A 16929-nucleotide genomic window follows, 5' to 3' on the forward strand; every position below is an offset into this window, starting at 1 on the left:
TTACGTGGGTAAGATTTATTGGGGAGGCAGGTATACAAAAGGCAGCCTCTGAGCAGGGACGGCAAGGTCATGAAGGTGCAGGCTTTACAAAGGCTTTCTATATGGTGCCCATGCACAGGGAGAATATGAAGCCGGTGTTAACAGTGGAAGTGTCACAGTTGACGGCTGGTCACGTTGTGGCCACTGGCGCTGAGTTACCGGACGCAGGCTAAAGGAGCGCCTGGTTCTGGAATTGGGTGGCTCTCGGTTTACCAACATCAGGACATGGAGCTCATTGCTCTCCATGAACATGGGCAAGGGCAGGAAACCATTCAGACACCTGTGCTGCAGACCCAATTCTTCAGCTACGGCTTCCCGTCATGCTCCCCCGATATTTCTAGTCTGTGCCCAGGACTCCACCGCGAGCCTTGACGGTCCCTGTAAGAGATGTAGCTGTGGCTTCAGCCCGACCGTTTGCCACTTTCTTAGTTCCCTGGCCCCTGGCATCTAGATGGGCACACAGTGGCTTGGACACAGCACATCCTGGTTTTCAGGCTATGCACGGCCTCCTGTAAGAGCGAGCTGGAGGCGGAGGCCGAGTCCCATCCTGGCAGAAGGCTGGGGTGGCCTGGGGCACTTCAGGCTGCATTCTCCACTGCACTCAGCGACTGGTACTCCTGCTTGGCCTTCTCCCTCTGCTCCTGTTCCCTCTGGACCAACTGCATCCGCTCCTGGTGCCACTCTTGAAGTTTCTGCTTGTAAGTGGCCAGGTCCTGGGCTTCACAGGCGGAGAGGTTTTCTTTTACAAGCTGCGTGGTCAGAGTCAGAAGACTTTCCGACTCCACTCTGTTCAACTCCTGTAGTTTGGACCGAGAGGCCTGTTGGAAGCAAAGGGAAATGAAAAGGTTAAGGAGACAGGAGGACAGTGAGAAGCAATGGAGTCATCCGCTTTAGCCATGAAATCTGCTTGCAGGAAGAGGTGCCCCTCACCTCTCCTTCAGGTGCAGCTGCCCCTTGCTGGTCTCTCCAGCTCGGCTGTTAAACCACGGATGTGAGCAGTGCACCACACCTCCCGAAATGCCCCCAGCTTGACTGAGAGTGCAAATGCACTCCCCTACTCCTGGCTGCTCCTCATGTCCAGTTCTCATTTAAGCCACAAGGCTTCCACTTAGGCCAGCTCCTAAGCAGTGAGTGAGGATGCAAACAAAATGGAGGTGGGAACTTTGAAACCCTGTCTTCTCTTTAAGTGACCTTCCTTGGTTCCTCCTTTCCACAGATGGAAATCATTTCGAGGATTCCCCACCAATGCTGAACAGCCTTCTGGAGGGCTTGAGCATTGTAGGCCTCCACCTGCTGTGCTCCGCAGGCCAGCCCTTACCTCCTGCCTGCTTACAGCTCCATCTGAGATGGCAGCCTGTTGGGTCAGTGTAGAATTCCGGAATACTAAAAGCATTAATCTATTTAAGTGCTTCAAGATGCAGATCACCAGAGAGCGACTGTTAGGGCCCCAGCTGCAGATGAGCTGTCTACATCCCCGTTCTCAACCCATGGTGACTGAGTGCACAGAAAAGATCTGGCCAGGCACAGGGGCGAGAGGAGGTCAGAGCGATGAGATCCAAGGAGCAGGCAAAGGTCTAATTATAAAAACAGACCCTAACAGATTACCTCAGACTAATGGAAATCAGGAACTGAACATGAGTTTTCTGACATAATTTCCAGGTAGTCTGAGGCCAAAGAGATAGCCATGGAATCTCAACTCTGGGGCGGCTGACTTTTGTCCAAATCCCAACTTCAGGCTCAGTGCTGTGTCATGTAAGCAGGGACTCTCCCACCCACCCAGGCCTCCTGTGAGGATAAAGGAAATGGGGGAGGGGGGGTTTGCAGCTGCTAACATAGCTAAGGTCACTGATCGCAGGCTACAAACATTCCTTTCTGTTCTTTCTTGAATCCTCAGAAAGTGTCCTGTAGAAGTAAGAGGGCTGAAGTTAGTGAAGGCACAGTTTCCATCCTCTGAGATGTAATGGACAAAAGACAGCCAAAAGTCAAAAAACAATCAAAACTGTAAAAATGTACAAAACCTCAGCACCTTAGCAGCGAGTGTGGTGATTTTTTTCTTTAAGTTTTATACACTGACAGGCAAAGTTAAGAGAAAGGGCTGTGCATTCTTAGTTTCAAATTACAGGCGAGAGGCTGAGCGTGGCTTCCTTACAGAAGTCCTGGGGAGAAGCCATGGCCTGAAATGCAATGGGCTCCTGGTCCTGCTATCAGGGAAGGTTGGCATTGCTGGTTCAGCAGGGCAGCGGTGTCATCCGACAGAAAACACTTTCTTCTTTAGTATTAAAGCGACAAGAAGCAAAGCAGAGAGCAGGATCGTGAGCGCCGGTTTGAGTGCTCAGCGCTGCCCTGGAAACCTGTCCACAGGCGGTGTCTCTAAAGGCCCTGCTGGACAGCACAAAGCTGCCAGGCAGGAGCCACAAAGGACCTGAATCCTATCTCTGCTGAAAATGTGGCTAATGTCTCACTGTTCCCATCCAGCACATTAGGTGTAGTGTAGAGACATGGCCGGCCACTTCCCACACTGGGAGGGGGTGAGGCGGGCTATTGTTAAGACAGGGCTTTATCCACCCATCAGGACGATGAGGGACCACTGGGGATGCCAGGCTGCCCCAGTGAACAGCACCGTGACTGATCAGCTCAAGCATGAAATCATAAACATTCCGCTGGTTTCCTGAAAAGCCATGGCTACGGGAAGCAGCGCAACTGCAACTCTTGGTGTGAGCTTTGAATGCCTCTGCACGTGACGGACGCAGAACAAGGCTCAATCTCCACCTCACGTCACCTGAAACCGCTCCAGGTACTGGGGCAGCCTGGACTGCTCTGGTTCCTCAGTGTCCAGCTGCTCCACCAGGTTTGCTGAGCCCAAGCCGTCTTCGCCCTCCTGGGGCTGTGTCTCTGAAGTCTGGCCGTCTGGAGACATCACCACTTTCAGGACTCCGTCCAGCACATCGAGCTATAGGGCACGAGAGTCAGAATGGCATCATCTGTTTCACACTTGACTCTGTGAAGGCCAGAGACAAAGAAACAAGGGGGACCCCCAGGACTGAGGATGACACTGAGGTAATAGCTAGGGGTTACTGAAGTGGCAGTTCATGCATTAGGTGCTAGGTTCAAGTCCTCATGCTGCACACAAAGAAAAAGGAAACAATTACCCGGACTAAGGATCACCTGTATGAGTGAATCAGCACAATGGTAAATTAGGTTTGTTTTTAATTAACCAGGTAGGAACCCAGGAATTACATCTGACAGCATTAAAGGACCACCCCAAACCCCAACACACACACACTTTCATGTCTTTCTTGTCAGTCTGGAATTAGGACAAAGGGAAAGAAAGACCATCACAGGCCACAGACAACAAAAGACTACTCTGGAAGCAAGCACACTAAAGCTGCTGCACATAGGCAGGGCCTCCCCCAGAGGAAGATCCCAGCTCACAGAGTAGCTGTGATTAGGATCAGCCTAATCCACATAAGCGGCTGGCCAGGGCCAGAGATGCACACAAGAAATTCATTTTAATGAGGGGTTTGTGTGACTTCAATAGTAAGTGACTGAAAACACGGGGTTCTTTCTGCTTGGTTCTCTTACTCATCACCTCTAGTGTGTGGTACAGCTCCCTGAACCCATGCAGGGCTGGTCAGCAGAGACGGGAAGGGAACAGTAGCAAGGCCTGCATACGCCCCAACTTGAGTAGGATCAGCCCCACAGGGTCACCACAGAGCAAAGCGCTGACAGTGCTCCAAGGGTTAACTGCTTCTGATGTTCACAGACTGGGGATACAGCACATACTTATTGACATCCCGACCACATTCCCATAAATCAGAACAGAGTGTGAAGTTGGCTGAAATGAGAGGGAAATGCATCCCAGGTGAAGGATTTGTGTATAATGTGTGTTTTCTCAGTTCCCAGCACTGAACACAGCCATCTTCGAAGGGTTCCTTGGTTATAATGACTGGGGAAGAGGCTCCACAGAAGTCAGCACAATGTGCATGGTAGGTGCTGGACTGAGTATCTCATGACTGAAATGAAGGCTGAGGGGTGAGCCACACAAAAGAGCAGCTCCAAGGCAACCTTTCGTTTTGATAAGACAGCATCTGGGCCTCTCTCTGGGTGGAGCAGCGGGAATAGGAGGGAACACGCTGACGCTGTGTCGGCTGGAAGGCCGGCTGTGTTTCCTAGTCTGAGCTCAGCCCGGTGAACTCAATGTCAAGGGGCTTAGGTGACTGAGAAATTAGCGTCTGCACAGGTGGGAGGACCATGTTTGAGACAGGCAAAAGAGACACCTTGGATGTGGACAGAGCCATGTGACACAGACTCAGCATAATGCAGGGACTATAGGACAGTCCAGTGGGAAGAAAGTAAGATGGCGTCTGCTGTGGTACCCGTTCCTGTGTGGCAAGATGAAGAGTGAGGTGTCGTGCACGTCTGCATGTGGACCTCACCTTCCTAGTCTAGGCTAGCTGGCCTCCATCTCTCTGCCTCCCACCCTGACAGTTACTGGTCTGTTACTGCACTCCTAGTGGCCTTTCACGTGGACGGGGGAGGAGATGAAGAGGTTATTTATTGATCTGAGCTTGAATTTCAAGGGAGCAGACAGCTTTCCTCTTACATAATGAGGAACGAATCAACAATAATCTTATTTTCCATTGCCTTTTTGACAGCAACACTGAAAATGTTTGTGGTTTCTTTTCATCCTTTTCAATTGAATAAAGAACAATTCTGTACAAATACAGAAAGCAGGGGAAGGAGAAAGACAATGGAAACAAATTCAAACCACCCGGCTGACCGTGTGCCGCCATTTGACTGAGTGGGGGTGGAAAAACATACCACTTCTCTACACAGCTTGACATCTTCAGGGGAGGAGGCCACCCTCTCCATCACTTGAAGGGCTCTGTCGAGGTAGCCTGGTGTCCAAATCAGAGGCATGCCGTGGTAGACAGCCCGCAGCCCACACTGCAGTTCCACCTTCCCTGTGGTCAAAGAGCAACATAGATTCCTCAGCCATGTCCCCACTGTGTCTGCAGCCTAGACAACAGCCCTCACCACACACCCTTTAAATGGAAGCTCTGTGAACTTGTTTTATGTGTTTCCTCTGGCTGGAGACTCACCAGGGCCCAGGAATCACTGGGCTGAGGAATTTGAGAGTCTGACAGAGCTGTTCCTTCAGAAGGCCGCCCTTAGGACAAAAGAAGATGATTCTACTACTTATGTTTCAAGGCCAAAACCTTGCCCAGAAAAGCAATGTCACCGCTTACCTGCTGTGTGAACCCTGTGACGATGATGACTTTCCCTACTGTGTGAGCCCTGTGACAATGTGATGACTTTCCCTACTGTGTGAGCCCTGTGACGATGATGGCTTTCCTACTGTGTGAGAGCTCTGTGACGATGATGGCTTTCCTACTGTGTGAGCCCCGTGATGATGATGACTCTCCCTACTGTGTGAGCCCTGTGACGATGATGGCTTCCCTACTGTGTGAGAGCCCCAGTGACGATGATGGCTTTCCCATACTGTGTGAACCCCAGTGACAATGTGGATGATTTTCCTACTGTGTAAGACAATGATGACTTTTCCTACTGTGTGAGCCCTGTGGACAATGATGACTTTCCCTACTGTGTGAGCCCCTGTGACGATGATGACTGACCCTTTCCCTGCCAGCCCTGTGGCGATGATGGCTTTCCTGTGTGAACCCTGTGACTTGTTTTTGAAACAATGTGACTTTTCCTGCTGTGATCCGAATGTGTTTTTCTTATGAAAAAGAAAACTGACTTGTTTTTGAAAAGTGTCAAATATCCGGTTTTCTTTATGAAAAAAAGAAAGGAAGAATAGCACCCAATCAATCAAATAAACAAACAAAACCCCCACTTGTTTGAGTGTTATCAATTCTTACATCAGAGTCCTAGCCACCTTCGAGGTCACAGGGCCTCTCAACCTGGATTACCCAAACTGCCATTCGAGCAGTGGTGGGGCAGCAGGGCCCTAGGAAGTAGAGGGGCATCTGCATGAGGGAGCAAAGTCACCTTGAGGGGCTTGGTCTTAAGTCTGCCACCTCTCGTCTTTCCTGGAAAGGAGGATTTGGGAAGCTGTAGGAGGATACCAGCAGACAAAGCTTATCAGGAGATGGCTAATTTTAGGTCTTTAAGGTGCTTGGGCTGGACAGGGTCATTCTGGGCTGCTGGCCTGAGTTGAGTGAGGCTTTGGAGCAGGGCACAGTGAAGGCAGGGCAGAGGTGGGGGGTCTGATGGCATGGCTGCCTATCACAAGGGGCCAGGCCTCCACTCATAAACAACAGGCAAGGACACTTTCTTAGCCTCGCCAGCTTTCTAATGGTCCGTGTAATTCGGCAGTCCTGAACACTGATCTGAACACAAAAGGGGGAAAAGCAAATCAGTGTCTAAAGTAGGCAGCAAATTAGCAAATGTGATTTTAAATAAGAACCACTGGTGGGGTGTGGTGTGATCACAGACCTAGGGAACAGAGAGGAGAAGACTCCAGTTTGAGGCAAGAACTTGTCTCTAAAGGCCAAAGACCACGGCTGAGGCCATAACTCAGGTGGTAAAGGGCTTGCCTAGGATCTTCAATTCAATTCACAGCCTCACACAGAACAGGAAGGCCTACAGTTCTAGTCCTGAAGAGGCGGAGGTTGGAGAATCAGTTCCAACCTCTGTTCCCTGTACAGTGAACTCAAGGTCAGCTATGGATGCCTGATACTTTGTCTCAAGCAACCAACCACCCAGCCAAAAGTCCCAAACAAACTCCCAATAAAAAATGACAACAGGACCTTCAAATCAAATGAAACAACAAAAACAGTGAACGCTCCTGTGTGAGTTTGCTAACCAGTCTGACAAACTGACATACTAGGACAAACTAAAGTCTCTCAGTAGTTTATATTAGAATCAGAATCCAAGAATCCAAACTATATTTTGTTGGCAAAGATTGGTTTCAATAGCAATACCCCTCAGAAGATGGACAGGAGCAGGGAGCAAGGAAAAGCCACTTTCATGGAGGCCTGGCTTCTGATAGAACTGGGAGAGCAGCAAAATAACACACATCTGACAAATCACGGCAGTCAGGCGGGACTGTGCACATAGTAGGGGAGATGCTGTGCACACAGTCAGGGGAGATGTGCTGTGCACAGTCAGGGGAGATGTGCTGTGCACAGTCGGGGGAGATGCTGTGCACACAGTCGGGGGAGATGCTGTGCACACAGTCGGGGGAGATGCTGTGCACACAGTCGGGGGAGATGCTGTGCACACAGTCGGGGGAGATGCTCTCCACCTGACCTGGTTGGTGGTGGCAGTTCTAGTGGGATCCCTTGACTGTCTAACTGGAAGTTCACTAGTAAATTTAAGTGAAGTTCAAATTGTATTATGAGAAAAAGGCTGTGCCACATCTCTCCTCAAAGGACAGTATGAACAAGGCTCCCCTAACTTACCGAGAAGTGCGTAGCCATACAGCTGGGAACTCAAGCCCACTGTGTTCCTTTGTTTTAGGCCTGGAAGCAATAGGGACGCACCGAAGTCTCTTTCTTCTTCCCACTGCAACAGAATACAGCAGATCACTGTCTATTAAAGCCACGGGAATTTCATGCAAAATGTGATGTTTTTAAAATGACACCAAACAGCATGGATTAATAAGCTTATGAAAATAACAAATTGTGTGGAAGTTATCCCAATCCTATAAATAAAAGGTATTCATATTTTTTAAAAAATCAGAACAGAAATGCCCTCTATATAAGTGAAGATTCCTGTGGTGGGGTCGTGAAGTGGTTTTGGTTTTCCCTGCTGTGCTTCCTATGATTTTCCACACTGTGGTAACGAGCCAGAGCCTCTTATAGTCAGAAAGAGAAGAGAATAACAGAACACTTGGACCCACACTGACTTGAGAGCGTCAAAGAGGCCCCGGGCTGCCGGCTTCACATTTATACTGCTCCAGAGGGAGAGAGAGCACTAACAACACACAGAGATAGGACACCTTCCTTCACAGGGTTAAGGTAAGTACCACCATTAAGTTGCTTTTAGATAGATTTGTGCCTCTTGAAAACAAACCAGGCAATCAGAAACACTTAGTCACTGCATCTTTCAACCTAGGGCGTAGAATTTATGTCAATAAAATTGAAGCCTTTTGAGACGTGAAAAGGAAAAAAAAAAAAAAAAGGGCAAAGCCACCACAAGCCTTGCTGGGCCTAGCATACACCAGTAACAAATGTAAATGGGACAATCCCTGGAACGCTGAGCTCAGAGAGGGTCTGAAAAGAACCCAGATAGCAGGAGCTGGAATTCTCCAATGGCAGACACAAGGAAAGAGCTGCAGGCTGTTTCCCCACGGTCTTTGCCCTAAGAAGCTAGGATGGTCTGCGGCTGCAGCTGCTGCCGGGTAGCGAGACTCCGCCTGTACTAAAGGCATAGATCTCCTGGTCTCCCTTCACGCAGCCCAGGCCCCAGTTCTTGGGATTTTCCTACAGCTTGGAAAATAGTGGCTCCCTGGACAGGAAACTCCATGCGGGCTTCCACAGCACAGAAGGAAGAGCTTCTAGTTAAGGACCCGGTCACTTCTCCGATGAAAACCATTCCAGCTTTTGTGCATGTGCTGGAAAGCAAACCTGGGGCTTTATGCCTGCTAATGTGCCCACCAGTAAACTACATCTCAAAAGGCCGACATTCGAATCTAGGAAAGATTGTGTCTCCCACCGATGGCCTGAAAAGTGGGGTCTGGTGCAGAATAAATAAGAAGTCTGGCTTATTTTTCTTACACTTACTTATTTTTCAATTTAATTTTGTTTTTGAGAAAAGTTTTCTTATGTAGTTCTGGCTTGCAACGTGCTGTGTAGACCAAGCCGGCTTCAAATATGTGTTTGTTTCTTGAGTATGGGAGTGCATGTGTGAGCACAGGTGCCTCTGTGTGTGCGAGACAGAGGTGGAGGAGAGGGAGGGAGAGGACAGTCTATGTGAGTCAGTTCCAGGAACCCGCTCAGCTCAATGGTTATGAAGCGGGGCACTCTATCCACTGAGCCTCTCACTGGTCCCCTCCCCTTTCCCCCTGAGAACACATGAGCTGCAGCATAGGTGGTACCAGGACGAAAGCTGAATGAGCGGCCAATACACAAGCAGCAGCCATTGTTCACAGGGTCTGTCTGAGATGACCCAGGTGAAAATCCAAAAACCAAAGTGTCCCAAGCTCTAAAACTGACATGACACTGCTAGCAGAGAGGGAATACCACATTACATGAGGCATTTCAGGTACACATTAGGCACAGTGCATAAGATCCACCCTGAGGGTGTGTCTCAAGTGTACAAAACACATGGGCCACGGTGTGCTTACATTTGACTCTGTCTCCAACAGATCTCACCGTGCACGTATCCCACTGTTTAAAACCCTGAACTCCAAAGCACTTCTGGTCCTAAGACCGAAGGATACTCGACTGGCAGTGTGGGCGAGGTTGGACGCCACTTCACCAAGGCTTGATGCTATGCCTTGGCTATCAACACAAAGCAAGCTTCACCTTCTGCTCCCACCTCCACCCCCACTTCTCTTCACAGGGACACCCTGAGTCACCCATACTTGCTGTCTCTTCTGTATACTTCTAAATCCCTCAGTAATCCATTCCACTCTGGTTTCCCACTGTTTCTTTACAGATATAAAATGGACCATGTGCTGATGTCATTAAATTCAATGACCTTGCCTTACTCCCCATCTTACAGCATCCTTTTTCCTAGGCCACTTTTCTTCATGGTTTGTGCAGTCCAATACATTCCAAAATTTCATTAATTATCTACTGACACAAATTCGTATGTACGGATTGACATGGTATGCTGACACACATACACACACACACACACACACACACACACACACACACACACACACACACACACGATACTGACTTCCGCTCACTTTTCTCTCTGGTTCATTTGTACACATTACTTATGGATACATCAGCTCCAAAACTGATGTATCCCTCAAAGTATCCCAAGTTTACAACACGGTCAGAGCCAAGCTAGCCATTCATTTCCTGACAAAACCCTCTTTCCCAGAGTTCCTTTTGCAAGCACACAATGCTCTCTCTTCCAGGTGAGCTGGAAACTGAGGACCTGGCAGTTGAGCCCCACCTCTCTGACTCTATCTCTTCTTCCTCTGATGGTCGCCTTCCCACTTATCCAGGGGGACGCTAGTTCCACCTCTCCAAGGCTGCTAGGCTATCCATCAGCAGCTCCTCTCAGACTCCGTGACAGTCTCCACTGGTCTGACCACAGCTAACCTGCCCTGCTCTGATCTCTGTCCCACCTTACAGTTGAGGATGGGTTCAAGATACAAATCTGATTATTATCTCCCCCCACCACCCCCTATTTAAAATTTCAGATAATTCCTCACTATTTTTAGGATGAGAGCAAAATGGCCTATGTTCTTCAACTTTACCTCACACCCCAAGGCCCCAGGCATTCTCTATGTTGTAGTGGGATTGGTTATCATGATCATGGTATCTTCCTGTCAGTCAAGTACATGTGACTTGGTCCATCACCCCTCCAGCCCATTCTCCCCTACTCACCTAGGTCTCACTATGTTGCCCCGGTAATAAGTCTCCTGTGCTGGGAACTCAAGCAATCCTGTCTCAGCCTCTCCATGAGCAGGGGTTACAGAAATGCACACTGTGCTCAGTTTGCCTCAGCACCTGTTTGCTTACCACGCTCTTTTCTGCTGGTTGGACATATGCCTTTCCTTTATAACTAGGTAACGACATCTACTGCTTAAACAGTAACTGTGGAAATGTCTCTTTAGGCATTTCCCCTTTGTAGTCATTTTAAGCTTAAAATACAAACAAAACTCTTTAAGGGCTTTTCCTGTTACAGCTGCATGCTTGTTTTGCCTACTTGCGTGCATGTGAACCGTGTGCATACCTGGGGTCTGGAGGTCAAAGCAGGTACCTGATCCCCGGACACTAGTTTTAGACTGTTGAGGCCACCATGTGGGTGCTGGGATGGGAGCCTAGGTCTCCTGCAAGGGCAACAGGCGCCATCTCTCTAGCCCCCTGTTGTGTTTTATAGCGCTAGACTGTTAAGTAGAAAGTATGTTTACTGTTAACTATGTAGTACTTGGCAACAGACTGAGTAAGTAGGCTCAATACATATTAATAGCTTCACTGTGGTGTCACGGTTGAGTGGCTACATATACTTGCTGTATCAGAGGCCACGTCACTCTGTAAGCACATCTCAGGTTTTCGGGATGTGGGCTGGACGGGATGGCATCTCAGCAGGTATCCAGACTGAGGTTTTCAGACCTGGTACTGAATTAAGGGCACATCGCAGGGCCCCGACGCCTGGCATCATGTACTAGTGCCATGGTGGTTCTGTAATGCCCCTATGCTTCCGTCTCCCTGTCTCTGTAGGTACTGTGAAGAGTAAAGGCATTGATATGCTTACAACCCAGGACGCCGGTGCAGTGGAGAGCGAGTGCTAAAGTGCTACTCCAGTATCAGTTACCACTGTTCCTCTCAGCACTGCTCTCTCAGGACAGCAGTAAGCATCAGTCAATGTCTCACCCGGAGCGCAAGCCAAAGCTTGGCAGGCTACACATTCTAGAACACAACTGGTGTGGAACAACTGCAGGAAGACCGACACACACTCAGAATGAAGCATGCTAGCGAACGGTCACAACTGGCTGCCCCCTGCCCCTTTAGCACGCCATCTGGTTCTCAGTGATCATGAATGACTCATCACTGAATTGCTGCGGGTCACCTGACCTGGCTCAAGTCTCACACTGTGTAAAAGAGGCTAGGGTTGTAGGTCAGAGTGGTAAAATGCTGCCTCAGTATGCAGAAGGACCTGGGTTCAACCCCAACATCAAAACAAAAATACCTCCCCGTCCCTAACAAATGCGCCTAAGGGCTTTTACTTGGGAAGTGTCTAGTACCATTGTCAGAAACCATAAAACAAAACACACCGAAGGCTCAGAGACAAGGTTCCCTGCCCGGCAGTCACTGCTCGGTTTTCCTCAAGCTCTCAGGCCTGGTTAGGGCAGATCACTTACCGTGAGGTCTGTCTTCTCTGCTAGGCAATGGTATAAAACATAGAGGGAGAGGAACTGGGTGGACGGCACTTCAAAGGCTTCTTGCTTCATGATCTCAAAAACCACAGACAAAGCATCTGGCAAGGACATGAAGGTGAGAATGAGGGGAAGTAGACGCAGGGAACATCACCAAATCTCCAAATGTAAACTCTTGTTCATAGGGAACATCACCAAATCTCCAAATGTAAACTCTTGTTCATAGGGAACATCACCAAATCTCCAATGTAAACTCTTGTTCATAGGGAACATCACCAAATCTCCAAATGTAAACTCTTGTTCATAGGGAACATCACCAAATCTCCAAATGTAAACTCTTGTTCATAGGGAACATCACCAAATCTCCAAGTGTAAACTCTTGTTCGTAGGGAACATCACCAAATCTCCAATGTAAACTCTTGTTCAAAGTGCAGTGCAGTGGAAACCAAGCAGAATCAGGATGTTGTAAACACGGGCTCTGGTCCTAGTTTTTCTACGAAGCAGGTCCTTGTGGAGCCATTCACACCTTCTGCACACACTGTGTGTGCACACACTGCGTGCACACTGAATCAGGAGCTTTTGCATCCGTGACGTCAAATGAACCAAAGCCCTGCACATCTCTGGCCCACAGTAAGTAGCATCTTCACAATGATCAAACAAAGTCAAACACATGTTTGCTCTGCTTACTTCAACAAGACAATGCCTATGAAAATGCCCCACACAATGTCCGTCAGCATGGGGAGACGAGGAGCACCATGGTCAACAAACAACAAATGTTTTCAACTGACTGCATGGCCTACTATGCTTACTGCATACACTCACAATTACAGAAGAGTTACACGTGAAAACTACATCAGTTTTTACTTTATTCTTTATATTCTACACTTCGGTCAGCTGGGGAAGTGGAACCGGATTGGCCTTTAATGAACTTTTCCCCTATAGTAACTTATGTACGTTGACATTTTCCATCCCAGCAGTAGAAAGGGCGATACTTAAAATTTTTGGCATAAGTGATACTAACGATGCAAACTTCTCTGACTAAAAGAGTAACATAAAGAGATGTAATTAAGAAGCGAAGAAGGAGGAAGCTGTCTGCATTTATACACTTCCACTGGGAGCTGAAAGCCCTATATTAACTGAATCGTGATCAGGCTTCTTACCTTTATAATTTTCTTTCTTTATGAAATAATCCATCAGTAAGTTGAATGTAAAGTTATCTGGAAAAATTCCATACTGAACCTGTAATAAAAGTGCAAACAGAGAAAGAAATCTTCTCTGGCTCGTCTGTAATATAGCTTATGTATTAGTCAGGGCAGCTGGCCCACTGAGTGACACTACGTAACCATCATTTCGCAGCACTGGTGGCAGTGAGACTGAGGCTGGGACTCCTGAGGTTTGGAAACTGGAACAGTTGGTGAGGGAGAGAGTTGAGTGGGGGTCTGACAGAAGACAACTGATGGGTGAAAATTACAGCAGCTCACTGTCATCATAGTTAAAACAACACAAAGAAAGAGACCGATCTGCTACCTTCACAAAGAGCTGGTCCAATGACTCTTTCCACAGGGTCTGAATGGAAATTTGAAACAGACCCTAAGAAAAAAGTATGCTCTATACAGCAAATGGTCTGACTTCTAAACGCCCAAGAAATATACCAACACTTTACGATAAACCAAGTGCCTAAGTTCTGTTTGCCTTCACATTAGGATGTCAGAATTTAAGAATAATATCTTAGAAATCAATAAGGATGCTTCGGTGTCTGCTTCAGAGCTGTGCGGAGCATTTTCATGACTGGATCTCGGAGTCTCAGGCCGCAGCATCAGAACTGGGATGGGATCGTGCAGTTTTAGTGGCTTCTGTGATTTTCATATACACTCGAGCCTGACTCCTTACTGCCTGATCATGGTTACAGTTTCACCTGAAATTCTTACTCCAGTAGGAGTAACTTCCCTCTTCCACAGTATCACCAACTACCAGAAACAACTGGAGAACTTTTGTTTTTCCCTACCTACTCCCTTGGGAAGCTCCTAAGCCTCCGTTGAGGACCCCTAAACTGACTAAGGTAGCACATGGCTCAGGGGTGTGGCCTGTGACTCTCCGAGAGCTCGACCACATCAGCTTGAATCCAAGGCAGGCAAAGCCAAAACATTTTAGAACAGCGATTCATTAGAGCTAGGAAGGGACTTTAAAATTAACTGGTCCAATCCAAGCGTGGTCCCTCGTGTCTATAATCTCTCAGAAGGCTGAAGCAGGACTGAGGTGCGCTCTAGGGATGCATAGGAAAATCCAACCTGGGGTACAGGATAAGGCTTGCAAAACAAAGACAAGAAATGAGCCAGTCCAGGATTTTCAACCTTGGTCAATGGGTCAGTGACGTCTCTAGGAAGGATGAAAAGGCACAGTGACTATTTCTATTAGAGCACATGTTATTTAGCATTCCATCCGTACTCACAGGACGCACAACATCAAGAACGAACCCTGCTATAAACTGTGGGTTCTGGGTACTAATGCTGTGTCTACCACAGATGACCCATTCCAGGAACAGGATGCTGTTCAGGCAAGGCTGTGTGTGCTGGGCAGGGGTGTGTGAGAATCTCTACACTTTCTACTCAGTGATGCTTTGAACCCCAAATGCCTAGGCCCAGAAAAAGACATACTGATTTAGAACAGTAGAGATTAAGACAGGTTGTGTGTGTGTGTGTGTGTGTGTGTGTGTGTGTGTGTGTGTGTGTACACACATCCAAGGATAGGTTGTCCTGCTCAACTTTTTACATGGGTGTTGGGGATCCAGACTCAAAACATGCTCAAGCGTTAAAAAGTCTTGGGTAAGTCTAGTGGGCAGCTCAGGTTGTAAATCACTTACACTCACTCAAGTTGGAATTAAGAAAACCAGGACACAGACAGAGAAAATTATTTGCCTGACATTCCGGGCAACTGACAGAAAGAACCTAAAGGGCTAAAAGCTGTGTTTTTTGACCCCTCATCTGGTAACATCTCTCTTAAAGGCCTGGAAGTGACAGAAAGGAGAGCCTTTGCTCTGCTTGTCTAGAACCTTCTGAATGCATCTCCATAGGGATCTTTATCTCTGCATGTAATTTCTGGAATAAAGACAAGATCTCATGTCTGTCTTCTCCTAGGCCTTCTTCCTTTTTTTCTGGAGATGGGAGCCCTGAGCCTTGACTGTCCTTCCCTGACTCAGTCCCCTTGAATACACGGTCACTGCAGACAGAGGCAGCCCATTCTGCTCCATGTGCACCCTTTTAGAGCTAGCTTAAGTGGCACTTATATCCTCCCCCGTCCTTCCAGCTGGATTCCATCATCTGAATTCCTCGTGTATGGCAGGAATTCTCTACTGTGAAGGTTACCAGTGAGCTCCTGCATTTCTGCACGGTAAGGATGAGATGCCGTTCATTTCTGTCTTCACTCCCAGAATCAGTGTGTCATCTCACACTGGCACTGTGTATGACATATGCTGACCTGATGTGAGACTAAGTTACAGATGAAAACCACTCCTCACAGGGAAGAATCAAAGATAAGTCGGTATTCTGTCTGAATTTTAATTTTAGGATCTGGTGATACTATGAACATACGATATTTTCATAAAAATATCGTTAACGTTCTTTAAAGGCTCATAACGTGTTCAGGTTGACTCTGGCAGTAGTAACACTCTACTTGTGTGCTTAGTTTGAATATACTTCCATGTCATGAAGTCAATGAAGGCTGAGTGCTGGGTGGAGTGTGACGTCGGAAGGCCCTTAACCCTAGGAGCTCACTCTGGGCTTGGGGAGAGAACTGTGGAGCTTAGGAGAAAGGACAAATTATTATCCAGGAACAGAACGACCTGGAGATGATACTCTAGCAAAAATGGCCACCGTTCACCCAAACTTTCTGAAAGGGAAACAGACAAGTAGGGCAGGGCTTGAGGATGAAGACGAAGTGAAGTGACCGCCAGCACAGCATCCCGCCATGCGTCTCGCTCACCTGTCCTCTCTTGATCACTGTGTTTGGGAAAGAAACAGCTATGGAAGTTCTTAGTTCTTATGTTTTATTTGTTGGTTAGTTTATGACTGGCTCCAGTCTACAAGCAGCAGGAGAAGGAATCTGAGGGGACACCTTCATGGGAAAGTGGTTTCTGGTGGTACTGTCACAGGTACAAACAGCAGATCACATACACACACTCAGAAAACACTCCTCGGATGAGCAAAGGTATGCAAGGCTTCGGCAGGAAAGCTCACCTTATTAACAAGTGTATACAAGGCTTTGTCTTGTGCTCCGTATTTCAGACACTGTCTAATCCACGTGTGGATGGTCCAGTCTCTCAAGTACCAGCAGTTGGGACTGTGTCGAAATCTAAATAAGACACAAGAAGAGTAACTTAATGTCTTAAATGTTAAAACTCAAACACCTTCCACCAGCGGGTCCTTCTCTTGCTTCTAGTTACTGGGTATAGTCCATGTGACCAAAAGTCACGAGTGTTGACAATTAATAAAAGTTTGAAGTTGAAACTCTTAACTGTAAGTCTGAAATGGAGAGAGAAGGCAAAATAATAAAAAAGAAAAATATAAACCTACTTACTTATTTGTGTTAAGAGAGGGCCTCTCTGTGTAGTCCTGGCTGGTCTAGACTCACAGATCCGTCCGCCTCTACCTTTCAAGTGCTGTGACTAAGGTGTGTGTCTTCACATCCAGCTTTATTAGCTATTTAACCCCCTTGCCTCAACACCTTGCTTTTGTAAGATTTATATGGAAGTGATCTGGGGAACCATGATCCAGGACATTATGTAAATACATATCTCGTTAGAGGGGATATGTGAAGCTCAAGTTGATATTCTGGGAATGAAGTCAAACAGACAAAGAAAACTA

General features: G+C 47.6%; 1 protein-coding gene across 1 annotated transcript in view; it reads right to left on the bottom strand.

Moving 5' to 3' along the window:
* Positions 1 to 16929, bottom strand: part of Mrps27 (mitochondrial ribosomal protein S27) — a 68959-nt gene continuing 52030 nt past the window's right edge. Inside the window, exons 5-11 of the mRNA XM_032898981.1 lie at positions 16303 to 16417; positions 13231 to 13309; positions 12056 to 12171; positions 7467 to 7569; positions 4861 to 5003; positions 2819 to 2989; positions 1 to 857 (exon numbers count right to left, since the gene is read on the bottom strand). Of these exons, the coding sequence (XP_032754872.1) occupies positions 618 to 857; positions 2819 to 2989; positions 4861 to 5003; positions 7467 to 7569; positions 12056 to 12171; positions 13231 to 13309; positions 16303 to 16417 (967 nt within the window). The 3' untranslated portion in view covers positions 1 to 617. The remainder of the gene's footprint in view (positions 858 to 2818; positions 2990 to 4860; positions 5004 to 7466; positions 7570 to 12055; positions 12172 to 13230; positions 13310 to 16302; positions 16418 to 16929) is intronic.

This window comes from Rattus rattus, chromosome 3, assembly GCF_011064425.1.
Source record: "Rattus rattus isolate New Zealand chromosome 3, Rrattus_CSIRO_v1, whole genome shotgun sequence".
In the NCBI taxonomy this organism is placed as follows: Eukaryota; Metazoa; Chordata; class Mammalia; order Rodentia; family Muridae; genus Rattus; species Rattus rattus.